The 23189-nt window shown below is 32.4% G+C and overlaps 1 protein-coding gene and 1 long non-coding RNA gene across 3 annotated transcripts; one reads left to right on the top strand and one right to left on the bottom strand.

Annotated features, from left to right (window-relative positions):
- The first annotated feature begins 2802 nt into the window (after window positions 1-2802).
- On the top strand, window positions 2803-6594 carry LOC136068557 (uncharacterized). 2 transcript variants are annotated; one of them, XR_010629915.1, is made up of 3 exons: window positions 2914-3234; window positions 4167-6113; window positions 6239-6594. It is a non-coding gene; the product is annotated as an uncharacterized LOC136068557 (long non-coding RNA). The 2 variants fall into 2 exon arrangements; XR_010629914.1 differs by lacking the exon at window positions 6239-6594 and having other exon boundaries at window positions 2803-3234; window positions 4167-6211.
- A 3493-nt stretch (window positions 6595-10087) lies between these two features.
- On the bottom strand, window positions 10088-20928 carry LOC111996010 ((+)-neomenthol dehydrogenase). Its single transcript, XM_065775866.1, has 9 exons — window positions 20801-20928; window positions 20425-20671; window positions 20005-20052; window positions 19068-19241; window positions 18046-18420; window positions 13536-13817; window positions 12703-12771; window positions 11832-12020; window positions 10088-10733 (listed from the first exon to the last, which is right to left on the bottom strand). Exons 1-9 carry the CDS (start codon window positions 20818-20820, stop codon window positions 10353-10355), a joined length of 1785 nt encoding a protein of 594 aa, XP_065631938.1. The 5' UTR covers window positions 20821-20928; the 3' UTR covers window positions 10088-10352.
- Between the last annotated feature and the right edge of the window lie 2261 nt (window positions 20929-23189).

The raw sequence follows: 23189 nt of genomic DNA, 5'->3' as shown, positions 1-23189 counted from the left end.
CGCAACATTTTTTAAAAAACGTCACTGTAACCTAAAACAATAACACTGTTTCTTAAAATGCCGCAAAAAGTATAGTTTTAGTGGTGTATGTTTTGTTTATAGCGACGTTTTTATAAAACGTCGCTATAGTTATTAAAGAGCACCCATCAAGTAGCCCAAAAAATTTTAGGGAAAAATATAGCAACATTTAAGAAATGTTGCTATATGTTCCTCAAAATTTTTGTCTTTTTCCCACACTAAATTTTGCTGACTTTTCAGTTCCCACGTTTTTGTCCCTCCTTCCCTCCCCCCCTTTTTTTTTCCTCTTACACGTTTTTTCATTCTTTTGTTTCTTTTTCCCCTACACGTTTTTTCATTGTTTTGTTTTTTGTCATTCTTTTTTTAACTCATACAAACAACCTCCCTTTCCCACTTCCATATTCTCCCCCTCCCCTTAACACTTCTACAAGCTCTTCCCTTTCTAGCCACCACCCATTGCCACCAATGTAGCCACCGCGGCCATCATCGACCTCCACTACCACCCATTGCCACCACCATACTTTTTCCCCTCTTTTTTGGTGTTCAAATTTTTTTTTTTAAAGGGTAAGTCTTTGTGTTTTAACTTATGGGTTTGCTTTGATTTGGTTTTTCTTTAATGGGCCATGGAGTCTTTGTGTTTTGTCTTATGGGTTTGCTTTGATTTAGTTTTTCTTTAATGGGTCATGGAACTTTTGTGCTAATTTTTGTTGTTTGCTTGTTTTGGTTGGATTTTGGTACAGAAAACCCTTATTCAAATTTGGATTTTTGAGCAAAAAGACCTGAGCATCAAAGGCTGAATCATTGTAAGTTTATGTACAAGTTTTTAAATCTTGTATTTTTTTTTTCTACATAATTTTTCTGTAGTGTGTAGATTTTGAATTTTTTTGTTATTAGTTTTGTGGTTTAGCTAGCTTGAGATTAATTTTTTTTTAAAAGCCCACTGCCCACTAATGTGTACAAGAAGATTCTTCCATTAGACGAGGATTTTTACTTAAAAATTATATCTTCAATGTGTTATCATTATATGTATGTATGTATGTATGTATATGCTTGCTTTAGCTTTTATTTTTTCATTGAATGCAGAGAATGAGAATGAGAGAGAATTAGTCATGGATGAGAATTAGTTTTTATTAAGCTCTGTGTGTGTGTGTGTGTGTGTTATTATATTAGAAATTATAGTAATTTTTTATAATCTTGGAAAATTAAGAAAGTTGTGGCTTTTTTTTTTTTTTTTTGCTGGTTTCATTTGGTGTTATTGGCTTAGGTGTTGGGTTTCACTCTTGTCGTGAGTAAATAATCTCAACTAAATATTAAGAAAGTTGTGGCTTTTTTTTTTTTTTTTTGCTGGTTTCATTTGGTGTTATTGGCTTAGGTGTTGGGTTTCACTCTTGTCGTGAGTAAATAATCTCAACTAAATGCTCTTTATATATATATATATATTGTTACTAAATTTTCATGCACCATGACTCATTAAAATTTTCTGCAATAGCATTCTCATATTCAAAATTTGGATGATTTGGAGTACGTTTTTCAGTTGAGACGTTTAGGCATAATGGGTAAGTTTCCTTATGTGTACCAAATGACAAAGTTTGGATACAATTAAACTTTAAATATTTTCTGCAAAGTGGACCTTAAGAACCTGCTAGGTTGGAGGCAATGAAGAATAGGACATTGTCCACAATTGCGAAATGTTGGAGGAGCCACAAGTCATCTTTGAAGAAGTATTTCCTAGAAAGAGGAAATAGAGCACAAGTACCACCAAATGTAATTCTTGAAGATTATGAAGCCCTCGTTCAGCATTAGAATTTACCAAAAACGAGGGTATTAATCTATATTGATATGCTTTAATTGTTCTACATCATCATCAAAACAAGAACATTCATATGGATATCCTTATTTTACATTGAATATCTACCATGAAAAATATATTCAAATAATACTTTGTATAAATATGTAATTTTTTTGAACGTAGGATCTTGCTTTGGTAAACAAGAATTGTTGTTCCAAGAAAAAAAATGTACATACTGGTGGTTCAAAAAACTTTGCTTCATACGCAGAAAAAATGGTTATGACTCAATAATCATGATTTGCTAAGTGTAATATTGAATCTATTAACATTGTTAATTTCTAATGTGTTATTGTGTTCAACTTTTGAATATTAGGAAAAAATCAACGAACTGTTGAGTGAGTCCTCAAATCGTGTGCGGTCATCCGACCTTACTGGAAGTATTGCATGAGCACCAGATGATGTATATTGTAACACCCTGACCCAATTTTATAGTTAACCTATGTGTTCAAATGGTTAATTATTATTTTAATCACTTACTTTCTAAATTAATATGAGAGTATATAATAAGCATATTATTTTATAATACCTTTGAATAAGAATTGTAAATATTATAAATGATGGAATGGTTATTTGTATTATAAATATATACTAAGTATGTGCAAGATTATTTTAAGTGGTTAAGTTATGAGATATATATATATATATATAGTTGTTTGTGTTTTAACTATGTATGATGCATGAGATATTATGGTTGAATTCCACCCACCCATACAACCAATGAGAATTCAACACACATAATGCCAAAGTTTCATGCATGATGACAAACTCCAAAGACCAAAACTTGGCCATGCAATGAGCAAGTTCCACCTAGCTTCTTCTTTGACTTTCAATGCAACTAGAAGCTCACTTCCTCTCATTTCCTACGGTTACACAAATCAGAAATTTGTGCTCACTTTACACTCTTTTCACTTTCTCAAAGAAACTAGAACATATATGCTCTTTTAATGTGATGGATATAACTTTATAAAGGTAAGGATATATATATATATATATATATGGATATATATATATATATATATGCAAAGTGATATTATTTTTGTAAGAAAGTGTGAGTGTGAATGCAAGAAATTATTTTTGTAGAAAAGCATGTGTGAATGCAAGAAAGTTGAAAGTGGGTGTGATTTTCTTTCCCTAGCCATACACGTATTCCACCCCCAAAAGTCCCCTTCTCTTATCTAATTTTGCTGCCCCAAAAGTCTTCTCCATATCTAATCTTCTTGGCTGCACCAGACAAGAAAGTCCAGCTCCTTTACTTCTTTCTCTATTCCTCTTTCTTTGCTCTTCTTTCTCCCTTCTCTCTTTGCTCTTACACGGCAGCCCTCCCTCTCTAAAGATGAAATTAAGAGCCTAACACTAAGGTTTTGTGGGTAAGTAATTAAAACTTCATCTGATTTTGTGTATTTTGGATAGTATAATTGTTTTGTTATTTCTATTTCTTCATCCTCTGTTCTGATTTTAGAAGCTGACTTTGTGATTCTGTTTTAGTAATTTAAAAGTTGATGATATTGTGGTCTATTGAATGCTTATTAACATATTTAATATGTATAATATAGGTATAAAAATACCCAAATGAATTTAAGACCTATTGCTATTTGTTGATGATTTTGTAAGAATGGGTACTGAAGCTGTCTCTGTAACAGTTTTGATGTTTACAACAAGAAAAATATGTATTAAATCATATTCTGTGAATTAGGATGCTAGGAGTAGTTTTTATGAATTATAAGACACGTATGGTTGATATGGAAGTGGTCTCACAGAATTTGGATGAACATAAAAATAATAGTTTAATTTTTAAGTTGCAAGAAATTCTGTCAGGACAGTTTTGAGTATGCTTTCTTGTGTGATTTTTAGTAAATCATGAGTTTATTCTTTGACTCCGAAATTTTTATGGTTTATACTGGACATATAGGGGAGTAGTTATGTAAAATTTCATGACAATTGGACGTGTGTGGACAGCCCGTTTGTATTTTACAAATGGAGCATATGCTGCTGATATGAGCAGTGACCAACATATGCTACACCTGAATTTGTGGATTTAATTCTCAAGTTATGGTGAATGTTTTGAGCTATAATTTAATATGCTCATCCTTGGGTATGTTAGAATCGTATATAAATTTTATGAATTGGTTTCTCTATGATTTAGTACATCATGTTGTCTAATGAATGTACTTTGTATTTGTGGGAACCTCATTGAGGTGGGATTAGGATTTCCTTGATTTTAAGAGATAGGCTTTAAGATGAATGTGTAAGTTTATGATAAGGAGTAACAGATAGTGATAAGCTTTGATATTTGGTTTAGGTGTTACCAGTTCCCCAGGTCTAAGCTCCCTCGACTGTAGGCTCTCGGTTCCTCTGCTTTCAGGTAAGGGATAAGTTATATGAACATTTGGTAAGTCATGAGGTTATATTAAAGTATATTATGCATTAAAATGTTTTTGATTAGAGATATGGCATCTAAGCATTATCAGATAAAGATATGTTCGTGAACTTTTGAAAACTTATGTATATGATTTAAGTATATTTATTGATTCCATGGACATGATATTTAAAGAAAAGAATGAAAATGCTATTATTATGAAATGTTATGCAAAATAAGAAATTTCAGTATGATGTAATGTATGAAATGTTTTCAGGTTATGACCTCTAGTGCTCTGAACTCTGCTAGTAGGGGTTAATTACTAGCTTTCCATGGAAAATGTTATCTGATTGGCTATTATAAGTGGGACTGGCTCTGTTGTATCCGCCCCTTGTTGGTTACAGCCAACTTGGGGGGAAGCCAACCTACCCCCATGGTTGGAAGATATGTATTATGATGTGATCCCGGGAATACCTAGCATTGTGAGGAATGCTGGATGCCTAGCATCGTGGTGCTAGAAGCCTCCCAAATAAGTACAGACTTGTCAGCTATGGACTAACTAATAAGTTATTTATGAACAGTTATATTATGTTATTAATCATAAGAGAATTATTTTGTTAAATGCATTGTGGAAAGTTAAAAGCTCTCATGAAAAGAAAAAGTTTCTGATGAAAAGAAGGTTGTTCATTAAAGATAAAAGTTTCTAAAGTTCTGCTATGCTATAAAGATAAAGTTTCCAAAGAAAGTATAAGTTTATGTTAAGAAGTTATCAAATATCTGTTTTTCTTTATGAAACGTTAAGTTTTATAATTATAAAAGTTATAATATTTTACGAGAAGAAGTTTATGAAGGAAAGTTTTATTATTCTTTAAGATGCTTCCAGTTTAAGACAAAGTTACCGATTATTTGATTTTAAGTTAAAATGATCATTTTTGTAATGAAAATATATATGGTAACTTTGTAAGAAATGAAAGAAATTCAATTTGAAAGGCTTTGATAATATTATTTTGATAAGAAAAGGGAGAACAATTATTTTTACGAAGAGCGTATAAGTTATTATTATAAATAGTATAAAATAATATGCATGAAAAGAGGTTCTCCTATCTGAATAATTGTAAAATGAAATGAATTGATTTACATGCATCCTTATTGAATTCTCATATATCTTACCTTTACTGAGCTGTGTAGCTCGCCCCTTCCAATCTTTCAATTAGCAGGTTTTATTTTGGAGTAGAAGGAGCCTTAGTCGAGTTTTGGAAGGAGCTGGTTTTAGTTGTAAAAGTATAGATCACAAATTAGTAATTCGATGTTTAGCTTTGTAGTATTGTGTATTTTTAGGATTTAAAGAAAGTTGTGTATTTTACAGTATTAAGAGATATATTATGTGAGATTTAGAATTTGAGTAACTAGTAGATTATATTATTCTTTGAGTACAGTGTAGATGCCCTGAATGTAAAGTGAAAAGTTATATAAAGAAGAAAAGAAACAAGGATGAAAAGAAAGAGGAAAGCTTTTGTAAAAGTTTTGAAAAAGTTAAGTTGGTTCTTGTTAATATCAAGTTTAAGCTTGATATTAGCATGTCGATCATGGTCACAAATCCAGGTATCGGATTTAGGGCGTGACATATATGCTCAAGTGTTTGGTAATGAGCGCAATGGTTGTGTTTAGGGTGTGGGATTTGGCCCAACCCCAACTATGCATCCTGCCAAGAGCACTCCTGCAATTGCTCAAGTAAGAAGCCAAGAAAGGGATGCTGAAGTGACTCAGTTGAAGAATCAAGTGGCTTTTTTGACTGAGAAAGTGAATGGTTATGAAAACTTCGAGGAGCAAGTGACCCAATTGATGCAACTAGTGCAAAATCAGCAAAATCATTCTTCAGAAGCTAGTCGGGTATTAAATTTTAATGTTTTAAAATGTATTTGGTGTTTAAATTTTTTAAATATAGCAACTATTATTTTGTTAATTGAAATGATTTTTTTTTATGAACTTATTAGATATTCTTAATTTGTATTCAGGGTGGTTTCAGTTTAGATTATCAATCTCCAACTCCTATAGATCGCAGGCTTCATCTTATTAAGAAACTAGCATATAACAGTACATGCAGTGTTTTAAGGACTTCATGAGCTATTACATAGTTGTTTTGAACAAACACAATTATTTTGGAACTATTTTACTTTGTTTTTAATATTGCCATAGTTTGGGTGGTTGTTTTTTTTTTTTTTTGGTATAGGTAGACAAGTGTTTTGTTACAACCACATTTATTTTGGATGTATTGTACTATGTTTAATATTGTCATAGTTTAGGTGGTTGTTTTTTGTAGGTAGACAAGTGTTTTGTTCAATTCAAGATGATACATGTATTGGTATTAAACATATATATATATATATATATATATATATAAAGTGAAAAGTTATATAAAGAAGAAAAGAAACAAGGATGAAAAGAAAGAGGAAAGCTTTTGTAAAAGTTTTGAAAAAGTTAAGTTGGTTCTTGTTAATATCAAGTTTAAGCTTGATATTAGCATGTCGGTCATGGTCACAAATCCGAGTATCGGATTTAGGGCGTGACATATATGCTCAAGTGTTTGGTAATGAGTGCAATGGTTGTGTTTAGGGTGTGGGATTTGGCCCAACCCCAACTATGCATCCTGCCAAGAGCACTCCTGCAATTGCTCAAGTAAGAAGCCGAGAAAGGGATGCTGAAGTGACTCAGTTGAAGAATCAAGTGGCTTTTTTGACTGAGAAAGTGAATGGTTATGAAAACTTCGAGGAGCAAGTGACCCAATTGATGCAACTAGTGCAAAATCAGCAAAATCATTCTTTAGAAGCTAGTCGGGTATTAAATTTTAATGTTTTAAAATGTATTTGGTGTTTAAATTTTTTAAATATAGCAACTATTATTTTGTTACTTGAAATGATTTTTTTTTTATGAACTTATTAGATATTCTTAATTTGTATTTAGGGTGGTTTCAGTTTAGATTATCAATCTCCAACTCCTATAGATCGCAGACTTCATCTTATTAAGAAACTAGCATATAGCAGTACATGCAGTGTTTTAAGGACTTCATGAGCTATTACATAGTTGTTTTGAACAAACACAATTATTTTGGAACTATTTTACTTTGTTTTTAATATTGCCATAGTTTGGGTGGTTGTTTTTTTTTTTTTTTTTGGTATAGGTAGACAAGTGTTTTGTTACAACCACATTTATTTTGGACGTATTGTACTATGTTTAATATTGTCATAGTTTAGGTGGTTGTTTTTTGTAGGTAGACAAGTGTTTTGTTCAATTCAAGATGATACATGTATTGGTATTAAACATATATATATTTTGAATCTATGGTTAATGTGTTATTGTGGAATATTGATGATCAATAGGTATATTTGATCTATTACAAGCTTGTGTTAGTTATTATTGAATTGTAAACAACATTATATAGCATTTTTAATAAATAATTTTTAAAATAATGAGTAGGTTTTTGCGACGTTTTAAAAACGTTGCTAAAAAGTTAGAGGAAATCCTTTTTAGCGACGCCTTTAAAATGTTGCAAATAATCAATCCTATAGTGATGTTTTTAAAAACGTCACTAAAAAACAAGAGGACAAATGCTTTTGTGACGTTTTTGAAACGTCGCAATAGACCTATAGCGACTTCAAAAAAAAAAGTTGTTGTAGACCATTTGTGTCTACAGCAACGTTTTTTGGGTTTTTAGTGACATTTTAGAAATGTCACCTAAACCCAGATTTCTTGTAGTGAAAATTTTATTTGTAGAATGCTACAGGCATATCATATTTTTAAATAGTTCACCAATTAATGGCTAAATATAGCGAGATCTTATCAGAGGCACAAGGAATTTGGTAAAGCTATGAAGCTAAACAACTGCATCTAATTTGGTTAAGAGCCTTTGGAATTAAATAATTAGATTAAACTTAAATAGTCCTTGAAGCGACTTACTATTGGATGTTAGGATGATTCCAAGGAATTCTAGTAAGAAAATCAGATATAGAGAAAGGTATGGCATTGAATGTCCCCAAGAATTTTCTTTCTTTAGTTATTTGTACATCTTTTCTTGGCAATTTCACAAGAATATCCACTTTCAACCTCCAACTGCCTTTGTCTGAAGAAAGATAGATATTTAAGCATCCCCCATTTTAGTGCAATGATTTTTTCTTACTTTGTTAGAAATTACATTAACAATGGCACCAATAATTTAACAAAATGTATTGTAATCGAGTAATTGTGACCTACGGCTACAAGCAAGTTATGCATCCCCTAATTTGAATATAATTGAACCCAATGGGCTGGTTTAGCAGTTCGTAAGGCCTTATAATTGAACCCAACGGGTTGGTTTAGTAGTCCATAATCCCCTTATTGGCCCCTTGTAACAACTACATACCTGGAAAAAAGAAAAAAGAAAAAGAAAAGATAGTCCAAAATTAAAACAAATAAAAAGAAAAAGTATAAATAAATTGCCGTGTCATAGCACTGTTGTGAAAACACCATGAAAGAAGAAGCAAAGTACATTTTTGTTGCTTTCGCCATTGATGATAAAACTTTGGACAGTTTTGTAACAAGAGAAAGCAGTGCTAAACTGCTTAAATAAGAAGAAATTCAGTTGTGAGACATGTTCACGTGTGGGTTGAATTGTGCCCCATACTAATGGCTAGGTTCCCATCAAAAAATAAAAAATAATGACTTGGTTTGCAAAAAGTAACTTTTGTTTTTGTTTTTGGTAAGCCTAGGACACAAAATTTGACTAAACTTTTTTTTTTAGTTGATATTATCTGAGTGATTTGTGCAAAATTTTACTTTGGCTTTTGTTTTGGTATGAGAAATTCTATATTTAAAACATTTTCACAACAAATCCAAAGCTATAGGTTGTTACTAGTTGTTATTGATGGGGCAAGAAAATAATTCGAGTAATAGGTTTAAATTAGAACTAATAACAACTAACTACTTAGAATTTGTTGTTAAAATATTGTGAAAATATTATTAATATAGTACTTTTCTTTTAGTAAGTATAGGACTCAAATTTTGACAACATTTTTATAGTTGATATTGTCTAACTGATTGGTGCACATTAGCATAGGTGAGGTTTAAAAGTTAAACTTTCAACATTAATCAAAACTAATGGCAATGAACCCGACATAAAGTTGGCTAATAAGCACATTTTTTTTCCAACACATCTCCTTTGTTAACTTGTTATTTTGCTTGAAATAAAGCTAAAAATTGAAAACAGGTATATACTAAATATATTAAATGTTTAATTCGTTGGTTTTTATAATAGCTTATGATATTATATGAAGATAATATATGTAAAATACTAAATTAGAATATAATAAAAAAGATGTGGTTTTTAATTGTTAATGTCGCACTGTTATTTTAAGGATTTTATTAATGAATTAATGATATGGCATAATACCAACCATTTAATTCAAAATGAATGGTCATAATGAAGGGAACTTTATGCAGTAAGTATCTTAGGAACTCTAGAGGATTTCATCCCTGAAAGTGTATTATATTAGATAAGGAAAAAATGGACAAGTGGATGTTCAACGGCCTAAAAGAGGTCTAAAAATATGTTATATTAAATAGACTAGTGGGTTCCTAATGGGCCAAAGTCCAACAATCACCATGCACATTAAATGCTGAACTCGCTAATCCAAACAGTCAATGAACACTAACAAGATGAAAGAGAGAGAGAAATTAAGGCCCAAAACAAAACTTGTTGGATCTTACACACATGCATCACGACAAGCCACTCATGAGTTATATGTATAAGCCCTAAGTCCAATATTTCAAGAAATAAAAAACGATATAAACACGTAAGCAAACTCAATTCTAACCAATTGGAACAAGTAACAAACAGCAAAAGTGTTTGAAACACACTCATCCACACCAACAAATAAAAGATTCTTAAAAGTTTCATTACAAAAAGCATATAATTGACATTACATACCCCAAGTGAAAAAACGTGTTCTTTGCATACGTTTTATGACATCAACGTTAGACATTGGTTTTCAAATAGCCTATCAAATTAAGATTCAAAATATAGAAAGTAAACAATTCTAGGAAAAGTACAAACTTATTAGTATTTATATCTTTGAGAAGCGGTAGAAATGAATAATCTCAATCAAAAGTTGTCACTTCATTCCGAGAAAAGAAGAGGCCAGAAGGACCATCGTTGGGTAGGAGCGCTAACTTTACAACACTTTCAGCACCTTCATCAGTTGTCAAGTAGCCAGTGTTTTGGTTAAAATCTGACTTGACATAGCCAGGGCAGACGCAATTGACTCGAAAAGACGGGAACTTTTTGGCCACAATCCTTGTGTAGGCATTGAGAGTTGCTTTTGAAAGCACATAGGCAGACGTATATCTAGGCCAGCCTTTGGTTTCCAAGGAACCCTCTTTAAAATCTTTCAGATATTCATTCAATACCTCATCTACTCTTTCTTCTGTTAGGCTTTCAGCATTACCTAACACTTCTTTAGCCCATTCACTTGGTATTTCCTGAAATAGTAGAAGAAGAAAAGTAGAAAAGTAATTTTAATTTGATTATTGGGAAAATGAATCATAGTTTAATTATTTTTTTTTAAATTAAAAAGTAGAAGAAGAAAGAGACTTTGCATCTCTTAGGGCCCGTTTGGATTGAGGGGGGAGGGAAGAAGGAGGGGAGTAAAGGGAAGTAGAATAGAGTTGGCTGAAAATAAACTAATTAATAGTTTGTTTAAATGGAGAGAGAGTAGAGGAACGGAGAGTAAGTTAAATTACCTTATTTGGATTTTTTTTTAACGGAAGAGGGAGAGGGATTTGGAGGGGTTCTAACTACTTTTAACCTCTCATTTTTAATTTCTCCAAATTGGAGAGATTTGGAGGGAGAGTAAGAGAAATTATTAGGTCCATTAGGAGGACTACTGACATCCCAACCAATAAAATGATGTTATTTATTCAAATGTGACATCATCTGGTAATTTTTATTTTTTATTCCTTATGTTGATTAAGAAACTCACACATACATTTTCATAGATGACATTATCTCATTGGTTAGGGAGGATCACATCAGCAGTCCTCCCAGTGTAAATAATTTCTCAAAGAGTACAGCATAAAAATGCTTGACCAAATGAATTACCTAATTTACCCTTACTATATTAACAAAATTATAAATTATGAAAATACTAATTATTTCCCTCCCCCTTACTTAATTTTAAAAACATCCAAATAAGGTGGAGAACAACTATTCCCCTTTACTCTCCTCTACCTCCAAACTTCCAAACATAACATAATTTTGGGCCAATTTCATTCTACTCTACTCTCCCTTCTTTCTCCTCAATCCAGATAGACCAAGTAAATGAGATAGGATTGCTTTGTATAATCTCATCAATTTGTTAAGAAAGAAAGACAGTAATTTCCTTAAAAAACCATGATAATGACTAATTAGCCATTTTAAGCCAGTTATAAGTTGAACCATCTACTTTTGATTGGGATTTAGTTTTGGCTCTTTCCATGACATTAGCTTGTAATGAATTTCAAAACCAAATAAAAAACTTGTATAAAACTTAATTCTAAGTTCTAATATGGGTTTTGAAAATTTTATTTGTAGTTTCATACCTTTAAGTGCCCAGAGGAAGAGGAAACATTAACAATCCTTGGTGAATTGGACAACTGGAGGATTGGAAGAAGTGCTTCAATCATTCCTTTGGCGCCATAGTAGTTTGTTTTCAGGCACTCTTCAGCTAATTCATAAGTGTCGGTCACTATTTTACTCCAATCCACATCTACATTGGCACCTTCCTCATCCTGCATCAATAAGAAGCAACTTCATTCTCTTCCAAGCCAATTGTACAGAGAAAATGATAGGCAGAGACAGTTTGCTTAAAAACGGTACTTAGTTAGCTTCCCAACCCCAGTCTGAAGACCCAAACACACTATACTTATGGTAAAATTTTCCATAATTTTGTGGCCAAACATTGCAAGATTTCATAGGAAGCGCAACAAGGAATCTTAAATAACTAATCAGCAACTAGACACAATACGCTAGCTTTGACTAAAGCCGCTTTAGTCAGTTAATTAATGCTAGTGTGGTTCTATATGGGTTTTCTTTCTAGAACATGACCAATAGCATAAAAAAGGTCACACCTAGTGCACAAAATCCCTTTTGGTGGAGTTTGGGAGAGGTGATTGGTAGATAACCCTCCCTAGTCCTAATTTTTATTAGAGAGACTGATTTCTAGACTCGAACCCACAACCTAATAGATTATTTACTTTCAACCTGCAAGAGGGCTTGGCTGAATAATAATGATTTGGCTTAAGATTCCTTCTTACTTTGTTAGGAATTAACTACAATGATCAACAAGAGTTATAACAACATAATGTCTAATCCTGAAGTAGTCAAGTCACTCTTTCTCAAAGTTACATCCAAGTCCACTCACCCTGTTCTTATTTTTTGGCAATGAAAAAATATCATATTTTCATAACTTACCTTACCAAGACCTGAAGCGGCTAAAGCATCTCCATCTAATATAGTTCCATAGATCCCAGCGTTGTTGACCTGCATAGAATTTTAAGATTTGTCATCATTTATTTTATTTTGTAAATTAAACCAAAAACAGGATCATGAACAAGATGACCCGAAGCAAGTATTATTGAGAGTCTCCATTATATTGATAATTGACCAATCACGTCAAATTTTAAAATTTGTACATAAGATGGGATTTATAACAAGAGCAATTTACAACAAAGCTTTAGTTCATGTTGAAAATTCATCGATGGAGCTGATGTGCAGATTTTTATGCAGTTTAAAGCAAGGTTGTGTTTGCCGTTTAGTCTCTACAGTCTACACTTTATTATATTAAAATTTCCAATATCTTCTCTCTGCCCCTCTTTTCTCTTATCTGTCCTACGTACTCAAAGAGTTGATTCAAGGTGTAACTTTACACAACACAATATATAAATAACTATCTAATTATATTTTAATATATAAATAACTACCTAATTATATTTTCTTTTTATTTCCTTCGCTCTTGCAAAATTTCATAAAGATAAAAGGTAATCTATAAAATACTTAAATTTTATTTTTTATATATTAAAACTATGCATAAAAGACAAAATTTTATAAATTAAATAATAAATAACATTTAATTAACTCAAAATAATAACATACATAAAAAATAATAATAAGAAGAATGAAAATCTTGGAAGCCGTTTGTTCTAGTAACGTATTTTGTATTTTTTTGAAATACGTTTGGTCGGGCCTTGGTTTCCAAACAGTAATTCAAATGGCTAGTTAAACCACCAGAAACATTTCAAAAGTACCAATATATCGAGCTTCCCATATTTGGTTTTAATGAAATCTGCAAAGGAAGCTATACTAGCAGGATCTGCCACATCAAGCTGATGAAATACAACGTGGTCAGACAGCCCAAACTCTCTCAGCTTTTCAACAGCTTCAAGGCCTTTTTTCTCATCTCTAGCAGTTAGCACCACCACGATCCCATTTGAGGCCAACTTCCTGCATATTTCAAAGCCAGTCCCCTTATTGGCCCCTGTAACACTGCATACCTGAGAAAAAAGAAAAAGAAAAGTATAAATAAAACACTGTCATGGCACTGTTGCGAAAACACCATGAAAGAATAAGCAAAGTACTTCTTTGTAGCTTCTGCCATTGATGATGAAACTTGGGACACTTTTGCAGTAGTGAAAGCTGTGCTTAATTCTTCTATATATAAAAAGCGTGAGTGTGTAAAACTACAGTAGTAGCTACACTACTTTTTGGTTTTGTCAAGATATACCGTTTATTGGCATTCTTATTTTCCTTTTTTTCTGTAATATTGCCGGGTTAATTTTTTTTTTCTAATTTTTTTATATACATATGACGACTGTTTATATTAATAAATTATCACAATATTTTTATAATTTTAATTTTTTATAGATCAAAATAAAATATTATATTAGAATCAATCATAACTAAAAAAAATATTACGAAAAAAATGTTACGTTTATAATATTTTTGTCAAATATTGTAGTAGTTACCTTGCTTTTTTGTTTGTTCAATCTCTATCGTTCATTGGTCTTTTTTTTTTTCTTTTTTTTTTTGTAATACCGTTGGAACAATTTTTTTTTCTATTTTTTTTATATACACATGAGACCTTGTTTATATATATATATATATATATATAATATTAATACAATAAATTGTCTTAATATTTTTATAATTGTTAAAATTTTAATTTTGTTTTTTTGAGAGGATGAAATTTTAATTCTTTATAGGTCAAAGTAAAATATAAGAACCAATTACAACTGAAAATAAAAATTATATTAAAAAAAAAAAAAACTTACCGACAGAGAAATAAGAAGAAAATTAAACAAATGAATATGAAAAAGAAAATTTTGTATAATAATTTAATAGGGTTCTTCTTCTTTTATTGTCGTCATTGATTACGCCTAGTAATCCTAAAATCTATGAATCAAGCTAGAAGACACAAATGTTGACATCATAGGTGAGGTATGATGTGCACTTAAATGCTTCTTCTACGTTCTACCTCAAAAAATAATATAAAAAAGACTGCTTTTTCTGCGTGGTTTTGGACCCCAAATTAAACGATTAGCCGACTACTTTTAGTCGGTTATATGTCTGTGATTTGGACAGAATTTATTTTGTTAAAATTAAAAATATTATAGTAAAATAATTTTTAAATATGTAAATAATATTATGATATTTATTTTTTATGAAAAAATTGTTGAAAAGTAAAATTTGTAAGACTATTTCACTGCTAAAAAGTCAACAATATGCGCTACAAAAAAAAAAAAAAAAAAAAAAAAAAAAAAACTAAAAATGCGCTGAACCCATGGACGTGCCATATATCCAAACACAGACTATGTCTCCATCTCCAGTCATTGGTGTTGAAAGTAAATCTACTTAGGGTTTGTTTATAATTTTTAAATATATGAATTGTATTGTAGGACTCAGTTCTAAAATAAAATTTGTCAAATTTTGTATTTATAGGTCTCGTAAACAGTGCACAAGAGTGATTCGCAAACACAGACACAAATTTCAGGAGAAAAATGCCATCCAAACTCACACTTGGGAAGACTTTTTCTCATTGTCGTTGCTTGTGGACGCAAGCAATTTATCAAATCACATAAATTCTTATGATTACTATTTGCATTTGTTGATTTATTTTTGTTTCTACTGTTGCACAACATATGGTATCAGTGCAACGTTAGTGTTTTGATATCTTTGTTACAGTAAAAGATGATGAGCACCAAGTTCATATATAAGGACAACCAGTGCAATTCATTTCAACTTAGGTGATAAGAGGCCATTCACAAATCATTTTAAGTATAGACAACATGGTAGATTTCGAAGAACTTAGAAGGCCTCCGTGTGAGTTTTGACAAATAAATAATACGTGTTTGCAGGGAAATGAAGGGGTGCTGGTTTTTGAGTTTGCTAAATTGATATAAACTAAATATATATTAGTATTTTTTTTTAAGATCTCATCCATTATAACTTCGCTTTGTTCTGTTTCGCTTGCTGTGCTCCACTTCACTCATGCCACTCCACTCTTTTACAACACCCATAAGGCTCCCAACTCTGTGGCCGATTAACAAATATGAGCTACCTCCAACAATTTTGTTGTTTACATTTGGAGGGTAAGTAATTCAATTCTATTTACTGTGATCTTTTAGTTAGACTCTCTTAAGGTCTGCTTGAATAGAATTTATTTTGTTGAAACTGAAAATTGAAAACTAAAAATACTGTAGCAAATAATTTTTAAATGTGTGAATAGTACTGTGAAACTTATTTTTAATAAAAAGTTGCTGAAAAGTGAAGTTTGTGAGGCCGTAAACAGTGCATGGGTGCACTATTCACTACTGAAAAGTCAACTATATGCGGCTAAACCCAAAAAAACTGAAAATGCGCTGAACCAGAAATGTGAACTTGAACGTGCCATGTATCCAAACCCACACTTAGTCTTATAAAAAAAAGTCAGATTTCTTTAATTCTAGATTGAGCTATCGCAGAAATTATTATCAAGGGAACTCCTTAAACAGTTTCTTCTTTTGGACTGTCAAATTTGCACAGCCACACTCATCACTGTATCACACTGATTTTTCAAACCAGCACAATTGGCAAAAAAATCAACTATTTGTCTAATCCCGGAATAAATACGTTGAAAAGAACTTATATCTAAAAGATCATGATCCCAAAAATATCTGATGCATTCCAAGTTGAGAAGCCAAAGGTACAATGCCTTGTATTCCAAGCTAACGGTAATTTTTTATTCCTTCTAGCGGATTGACTATTGGATATGGTCATATGAGAGACAATTCAAGGGAAACACAACAAAAGCCAAAGAAAAGCGTAGCCAAAAAAAAAAAAAAGGAAAAATCAAAATCAAAATAAATGTAAGAGAGAATAGGGGTGAAGACAACCAAAATGTTAATAGACATGTCCTCATAGCCACCTTGCAGCTACCATTTGAACCTTAGTCAAATTTGTTGAAAACATTAGAAAGTGTCTGTCAAGCTACAAAGTTCTTAGATTTTGTTTGCAACTATGTTTAGTTATACACAATCATACAAAGACTTTACTTCTATAAGCTGCCTTTCATAGGCAGGTATGGCTAGCGTTTCAAAGTGTTGGTGTGTTTTGCAACTATATAGTGCTTTGAGCCACTAAAAAGGTGCTTTGAGGACTCTTAACACTAAAAAACAACTTTAAGGTTAGTTGAAAATTTTGGAGCTTATAAGGATAAGCTCGTGCATGCCAATGCCAAGAATGTAAACATTATTCAGTATTGACTATAATTTGCCAACAGGCCCAACACTAAAAATAGTTAAGAACTTTACCATTGAAGCTCTATATCGCAAAAACTCTAATAGTTATAACTCTATTTTCTACATGAATGCCAAATGGACACAAAAAAACATTACTAATTCATTTCTCTCATAGTCTCATCCCTCTCTCTCTCTCTCTCTAAAAGATAATATCAGCTCCCTTTCTCACCATGAAACAGGAAACCACTTTCTTTCTTTTTCTTTTTCTTCCTTTTTACTTAATATTTATTTTTGTTGAGTGTAAACACCATTGAAAAAACAGGATGCTTCTCTCAAAAAAAGAACAATGGTATGCAAGAAATTATCTTAAGAGCATCTCCAGCAACTTTTTTATATTTTTGAACTGTTTGGACAATGAGCAGTGACATTTATCCTTTATATACCTATTTTTTCAAATACATCTTCTAACAAATTCTCCATTCTTTCTCTATCTTATTAAAATATTATTTTTTCATTCATTATTTATTCATTTGTTGACACATATTCTCATACCACGATCCTCACTCCTTTCTTTGCTAATTTTTTTATTTAGTTTTATTCTTTTACTAATGTACAATAACCCATCAAATTTCCTATCAGATTTGATGAGTTATTGTTCATGAGCCAAAAAAAAAAAAAAAAAATCATGATTTAGAGAATCCATTGAGACCATTTTTTGGGTCTCATTCTCTATTATGGAGATCTCCCTTTTCTAAGTATACTCAAATGCTAAGTTTGTTTCTTCATTTTTTTCCCTCCCTATATTTGCAAAATTATTAGTACTTCAGGAAAGTTGGCCATTAGTTAGATTGCATTGTGCAAACCATATATTTCACATGACATAAAAAGTTACATGCTTATATTCTGGCATCAAAATCCCAAATTGGTGTTATTAAGTTCACCATCAAGGTCTTACGTAAATTAGAGAAAAAAGACTTAAATTCAAAACTTACAATCCATGTGGTTTTATAATCCATCCAAATAAATGAGTTGTCTTCGATCAAAAAGGAGACACTTCTTGCCGAACAAAAAAGAGGCCAGAAGGACTGCCATCAGGCAACAGTGCTAACCTCACAGGACTTGCAGCACCTTCTTCAACAGGTAAGATTCCAGTGTTGCGATTTATATCTGTTTTGACAAAGCCAGGGCAGACACAATTGATGCAGAAGCTAGGGTACTTTTTGGCTATAATTCTTGTGTAGGCATTCATGGCTGCTTTTGAGACTGTATAGGCAGAAAGAAAAGTAGGCCAGCCTTTGGCTTCCAGTGAACCTTCTTTATAATCCTTTAGAAATTCCTCTAATACTTCATCCACTTTCTCTTCTGTAAGGTTTTCATCATCACATAGCACTCTTTTAGCCCATTCATTTGGGATGTTCTGCAACATGACAAGAAATATTTATAAATGTTGTTGACAATAAAAACTAAGGTAAATTCTTTCTTGAAATACAATTACAAATTCAGTATAGATACAAGATCTTAATCTCTGATGGAGTGAACAAGATGGGAAAAATAATGTATAATAAGATTCCTAACCATTTTAGAAGAAGACCTGAATCATAATAAATTGTTGGAAAAGTGTTCCATAATCAACTAAGGAAAACAAGCAGGATCATCCAATGTTTAATGGGAAGGGCATTTTCTGCTGGTATTATGGTATACACCTCTCTCTCTCTCTCTCTCTCTCTCTCTCTCTCTCTTGTTTCTCAAGGAAATTTGTCCAAGCCAAAGAGTGATAGAAAGTAGAAAAATGCGTCACTTCTGTCATTGTTCTAAAATGAACTCATTAGCAATGATTTGGCTTGGTTGGCTCAGCTTGATCAACTAATGAGAGGAGTTAATTTGAATTTGGGGTTCGTATGTCACTCATTTTAAGCCAGTCTAACCTTCACATTGAGTCATCTGCTCTATGGCTAACTTGCCTGAGTTTCAAGCCTACCAAACTAGTGTCAAACTCAACCAAGTTTCTTACCAAGGGGCACGCTGACAATGTATTTCTATAGAAGGATTTTGTTACTTCCATACCTTTAGCTGACCCATGGAGGATGAAACATTAACAATCCTTGGTGAATTTGACAATAGGAGGAGAGGAATGAGTGCTTCAGCCGTTCTTTTAGCTCCGTAGTAGTTAGTTTTCAAGCATTCCTCTGCTAATTCATAAGTTTGAATCAGTTTAGGCTGAACAATTCCATCTCCTTCCTGCAGCAGTAAAAATAACTTAATCCACTTGGTAACTATCACCAAATACTTCCAAGCCCAAGGTAGAATGATACAATCTACTGAATTTTAATATACAAAACAGAACAAAAATACCATAGCTTTAACGTTAATATCCTACCCCTTGATCATAAAAGAGAATTAACTCTAAATTCAAAAAGCCTAAGTGGCGAACAAATATAATCCTGACTGTTGGCCTAAATAGGCATCATGTTAAGCTATAAAACAGAGCACTTATAGATACTAATTTTTCCAAGGAACAGTACGGGTATGAAAGACTACTCTCTTTGAACCTCCCCAATGGTCTTTGGCATCACATGAAAGATATAGTGTGCGTTTACCCATTACTGAAATTATTGTTAAGCTGCGTTTTGCCTTTTTTTGAGGTCTCACGGCACTGTTCATGAACCACCAAACTCAAAAAATGCAGATTTCTAGATAAATTTAGGTCTCACAGCACTATTCACACCTTTAAAAATTATTTTGTTACAGTATTTTTAGTAATAAGCGTTATTCAAATAGACCCATAGAAGCATTCCCTATGTTAGTTCTTTGCTCAATCTGATTATGCTGCACTCCCCATGTTAGTTACATGAAGAAGTCCAACTATGACGTCAAAAGTGAAAACAAACCGCACAAGACACTTGCAACTGTTGTAAATTAAAATTTTTGCCAAAGGCGCATATATGAATTTCAAGCCCACCTATATTCTGCTTCAAAGACAAATCATCCATAAAATACTTACCCCACCATCAGAATCAAATTTGACTCCACCAATCCCTGCATTGTTCACCTGCACATAGTGGCAACACTACATGACTAATTTTGTTTACATCGAACAAGAATTGGATTTGAACACAGGGAACATTATTAAATCTGTCAGGTTATCACATCAGTGAATTTCGTTAACGGCAAACTTGTACTCAAATCTTATCCCTTCTGTACATTATCCACTAAATTAAAATATGATGAATCTCACAAGCTCTATCATATCTAGTAGATATGAGGTAATAGACTATAGTTGATTTTTTCATTATAAGGAATTTAAGAAATTTTGTTTCACAATAACTTGGGAAGTTTAAGTTCAAAGAGAATTAATTTCAAGATGAATGATATCCAAATTAAAGAGAGAGAAATCTATAAAGAAATTAGCTTAGAATCATACCAAGATATCAAGTTTCCCGAACTGGGTTTTGATGAAATCTGCCAAAGAATTAATGGAGGCAGGGTCAGCCACATCAAGCTGATGAAAAAGCACATTATCAGAGAGAGCAGAGTCTTTCAGTTTCCCAAGAGCTTCAAGACCCTTCTTCTCATCTCTTCCTGTTAGCACCACTACGAACCCATTTGAAGCCAACTGTCTAACTGTTTCAAATCCAATCCCCTTATTTGCTCCCGTAACAACTGCAAACCTGAAAACAACAACAACAACATGATCACATGCAAAAAGAGAGAGAGATGGGTGTTGTGTTTGCGGTTAGAAGATGTGATTGAAATTTAGTATAGACCATAGAGACACCATGGAAGGAGTTTAGGACTACCTCTTTGTTTCTTCAGCCATTGATGATGTGTGAGGCTGGAATTTGGTATGAGACAGTATGTGTGAGTAGTGTGTGTCAGTTTGAGACTCCGAGAATATGCTTTATCGTTACTTTCTTATTTTATAGCATATTTTAATCTATACACTAGTGGAGTGGATAATTAATTTCCTAGTAATTAATAACCACCACCCTTTTTTGAACATCTTCAGATCTTCTTTACATTTTCTTTTTTTCCTCCAATTTTTTGTCAAAAAAAGAAAAAAAAATTGTCTGTAATGTATCTGCGTGGAATGGATGGAGACAGTATTTCGGACATTCATTGCATGATAATATCCTGTATATATGGTTGGGCCATAGCCCATATGAAGTAATGTTATGCGATTAGCAATGAAAAAGACATTAAAATTGGAGACAATTTTGTGCATTAATTCATCGTTTCACAATATCCCGTATAAATGGACCATAAGATTTTTTTTTTTCCCTTTTAAGTAGGCCATATGTATTAATGTAAAGCATTGAGCAATGAGACAAATTTGGGACACTTTTGCAATAGTGAAAGCTGTGCTTAATTCTTCTGTATATAAAAAGCGTGACTTTGTAAAACTACAGTAGTAGCTACACTACTTTTTGGTTTGGTCAAGATATACCTACACTACTTTTGGTTTGGTGGTTTGGTCAAGATATACCGTTTATTGGCATTCTTTTTTTCCTTTTTTTGGGTAATATCCCCGGGTCGATTTTTTTTTTTTTTCTAATTTTTTATATAAACTTACACTTCTCATCAAGTCATCAAAAGAACACTATCTATGACCTAATAACCTTCATAAACAATGACTAAAACCATAATCCCTAGTGCGCAAACTTTATTCCAAATCAAATCCTAGTATAGAGTCTGCAAGATCATAACCTAAGCTCTAATACCATTAAAATTGTCACACCCCGAACCCAACTATACAGATAGGCATGTGACAACTGCCACACGCTTATAAAGTAAGTACCTTACAAGTGTGCAAGGCCTTCTTAGCAACTAAAAATTAACCTCAAAAATTAAATCAAATAAATCCAAAATTCCTTAACAATTTCTTTATGAATAGATCTCTAATAATTTCATAGAAACAAAATCCAAACCTCTTGTACATAATGCCAATTGGCCAATAAATATAAAATTATTAGAAGACCATCCAATCCCAAAATCACTAATCTTCATTTCCTGCTCACAACAGAACATCAAAACTCCCAAAAATTTCTATTCTTCACAATCTGAAACTGAAGGAGAAAAAGGGGGGTGAGTTGACAACTCAATAAGAAACCAAAATCCTAATAAGTTCTGTCAAGCAATGGATCTATAAAGGAAAAGATGTAATATGTGTTTTCAAAGTTATAATATACTATGTGTGTTTCAAAATAATTGAAACGATTTCATAGTCTTAAAATAATAAATTACAAATAGATCATATACTTTAATCTGACAAATATATCATAAATGGTTTAGAAAGTAGTCAGTTTTCTATATATCAAAGCTATAACTTACAATATGTTCCAAAAAGATACATAAGCAGTTTTAATGACCAAAAAAAAATAATTCAAATACTCAAACATTTCTAAATTCACATATGCAATTTTAAGAACTTAAAATGGTTCAAATATGCAAACATAATTCATATTCTTAACAATCTTGTGACTATGGTCACGCTATATCCCCGTAACTAGGCATCAGAGTACCAATGAATAACCCCCATTGGCTAGGTATGAGAGCTCCAATGAATAACCTCCATTGGTTTGGGTATCAGAATACCAATGAATAACCCCCATTGGCTGGCTATCAAAGTACCAATGAACAACCCACATTGGTTTAGGTATCAAAGTACCAATGAATAACCCTCAGAGTACCAATGAATAACCCCCATTAGTTTGGGTATCAGAATACCAATGAATAATCTCCATTGGTTGGGTATCAGAGTACCAATGAATAACCCCCATTGGCTGGGTACCAGAATAAATTTATAGTCAGATTGTTCATGTAAGGTTGAAAATTATCAACCATCGTGTTGGCTTTATTCCGTACTAATTTACTGTAAATTAAGCACTTAGTAACCCCGTATTTAGGTGGGATTATTGTAAGGGTAGTGTGTGAGAAGTTGTGAAGAAAAGCTCGAGTATGTGCAAAGAAGCAGAGCTTCGCGGCTAAGACTCGCGGGTGGCTCGCAGCTACAAGTCGCCAACTTCAGGCACGTGAGATGCACGCAGGGAAGTTGAAGGGTCGCGCTAGCTATCGCACTACAGGACAAAAGTCCCAGGCTGGCCAGGCCGTTACGTCGCGACTTGGACAAGCCGCGAGACCAAGCTGCCAATTTACCCTGTTTGGCAAAAATGTGTCTCTTCGTATTCT

Source organism: Quercus suber, unplaced genomic scaffold, assembly GCF_002906115.3.
Source record: "Quercus suber isolate HL8 unplaced genomic scaffold, Cork oak 2.0 scaffold_121, whole genome shotgun sequence".
NCBI lineage: Eukaryota > Viridiplantae > Streptophyta > Magnoliopsida > Fagales > Fagaceae > Quercus > Quercus suber.
This window is presented reverse-complemented; position numbering and strand designations above follow the sequence as displayed.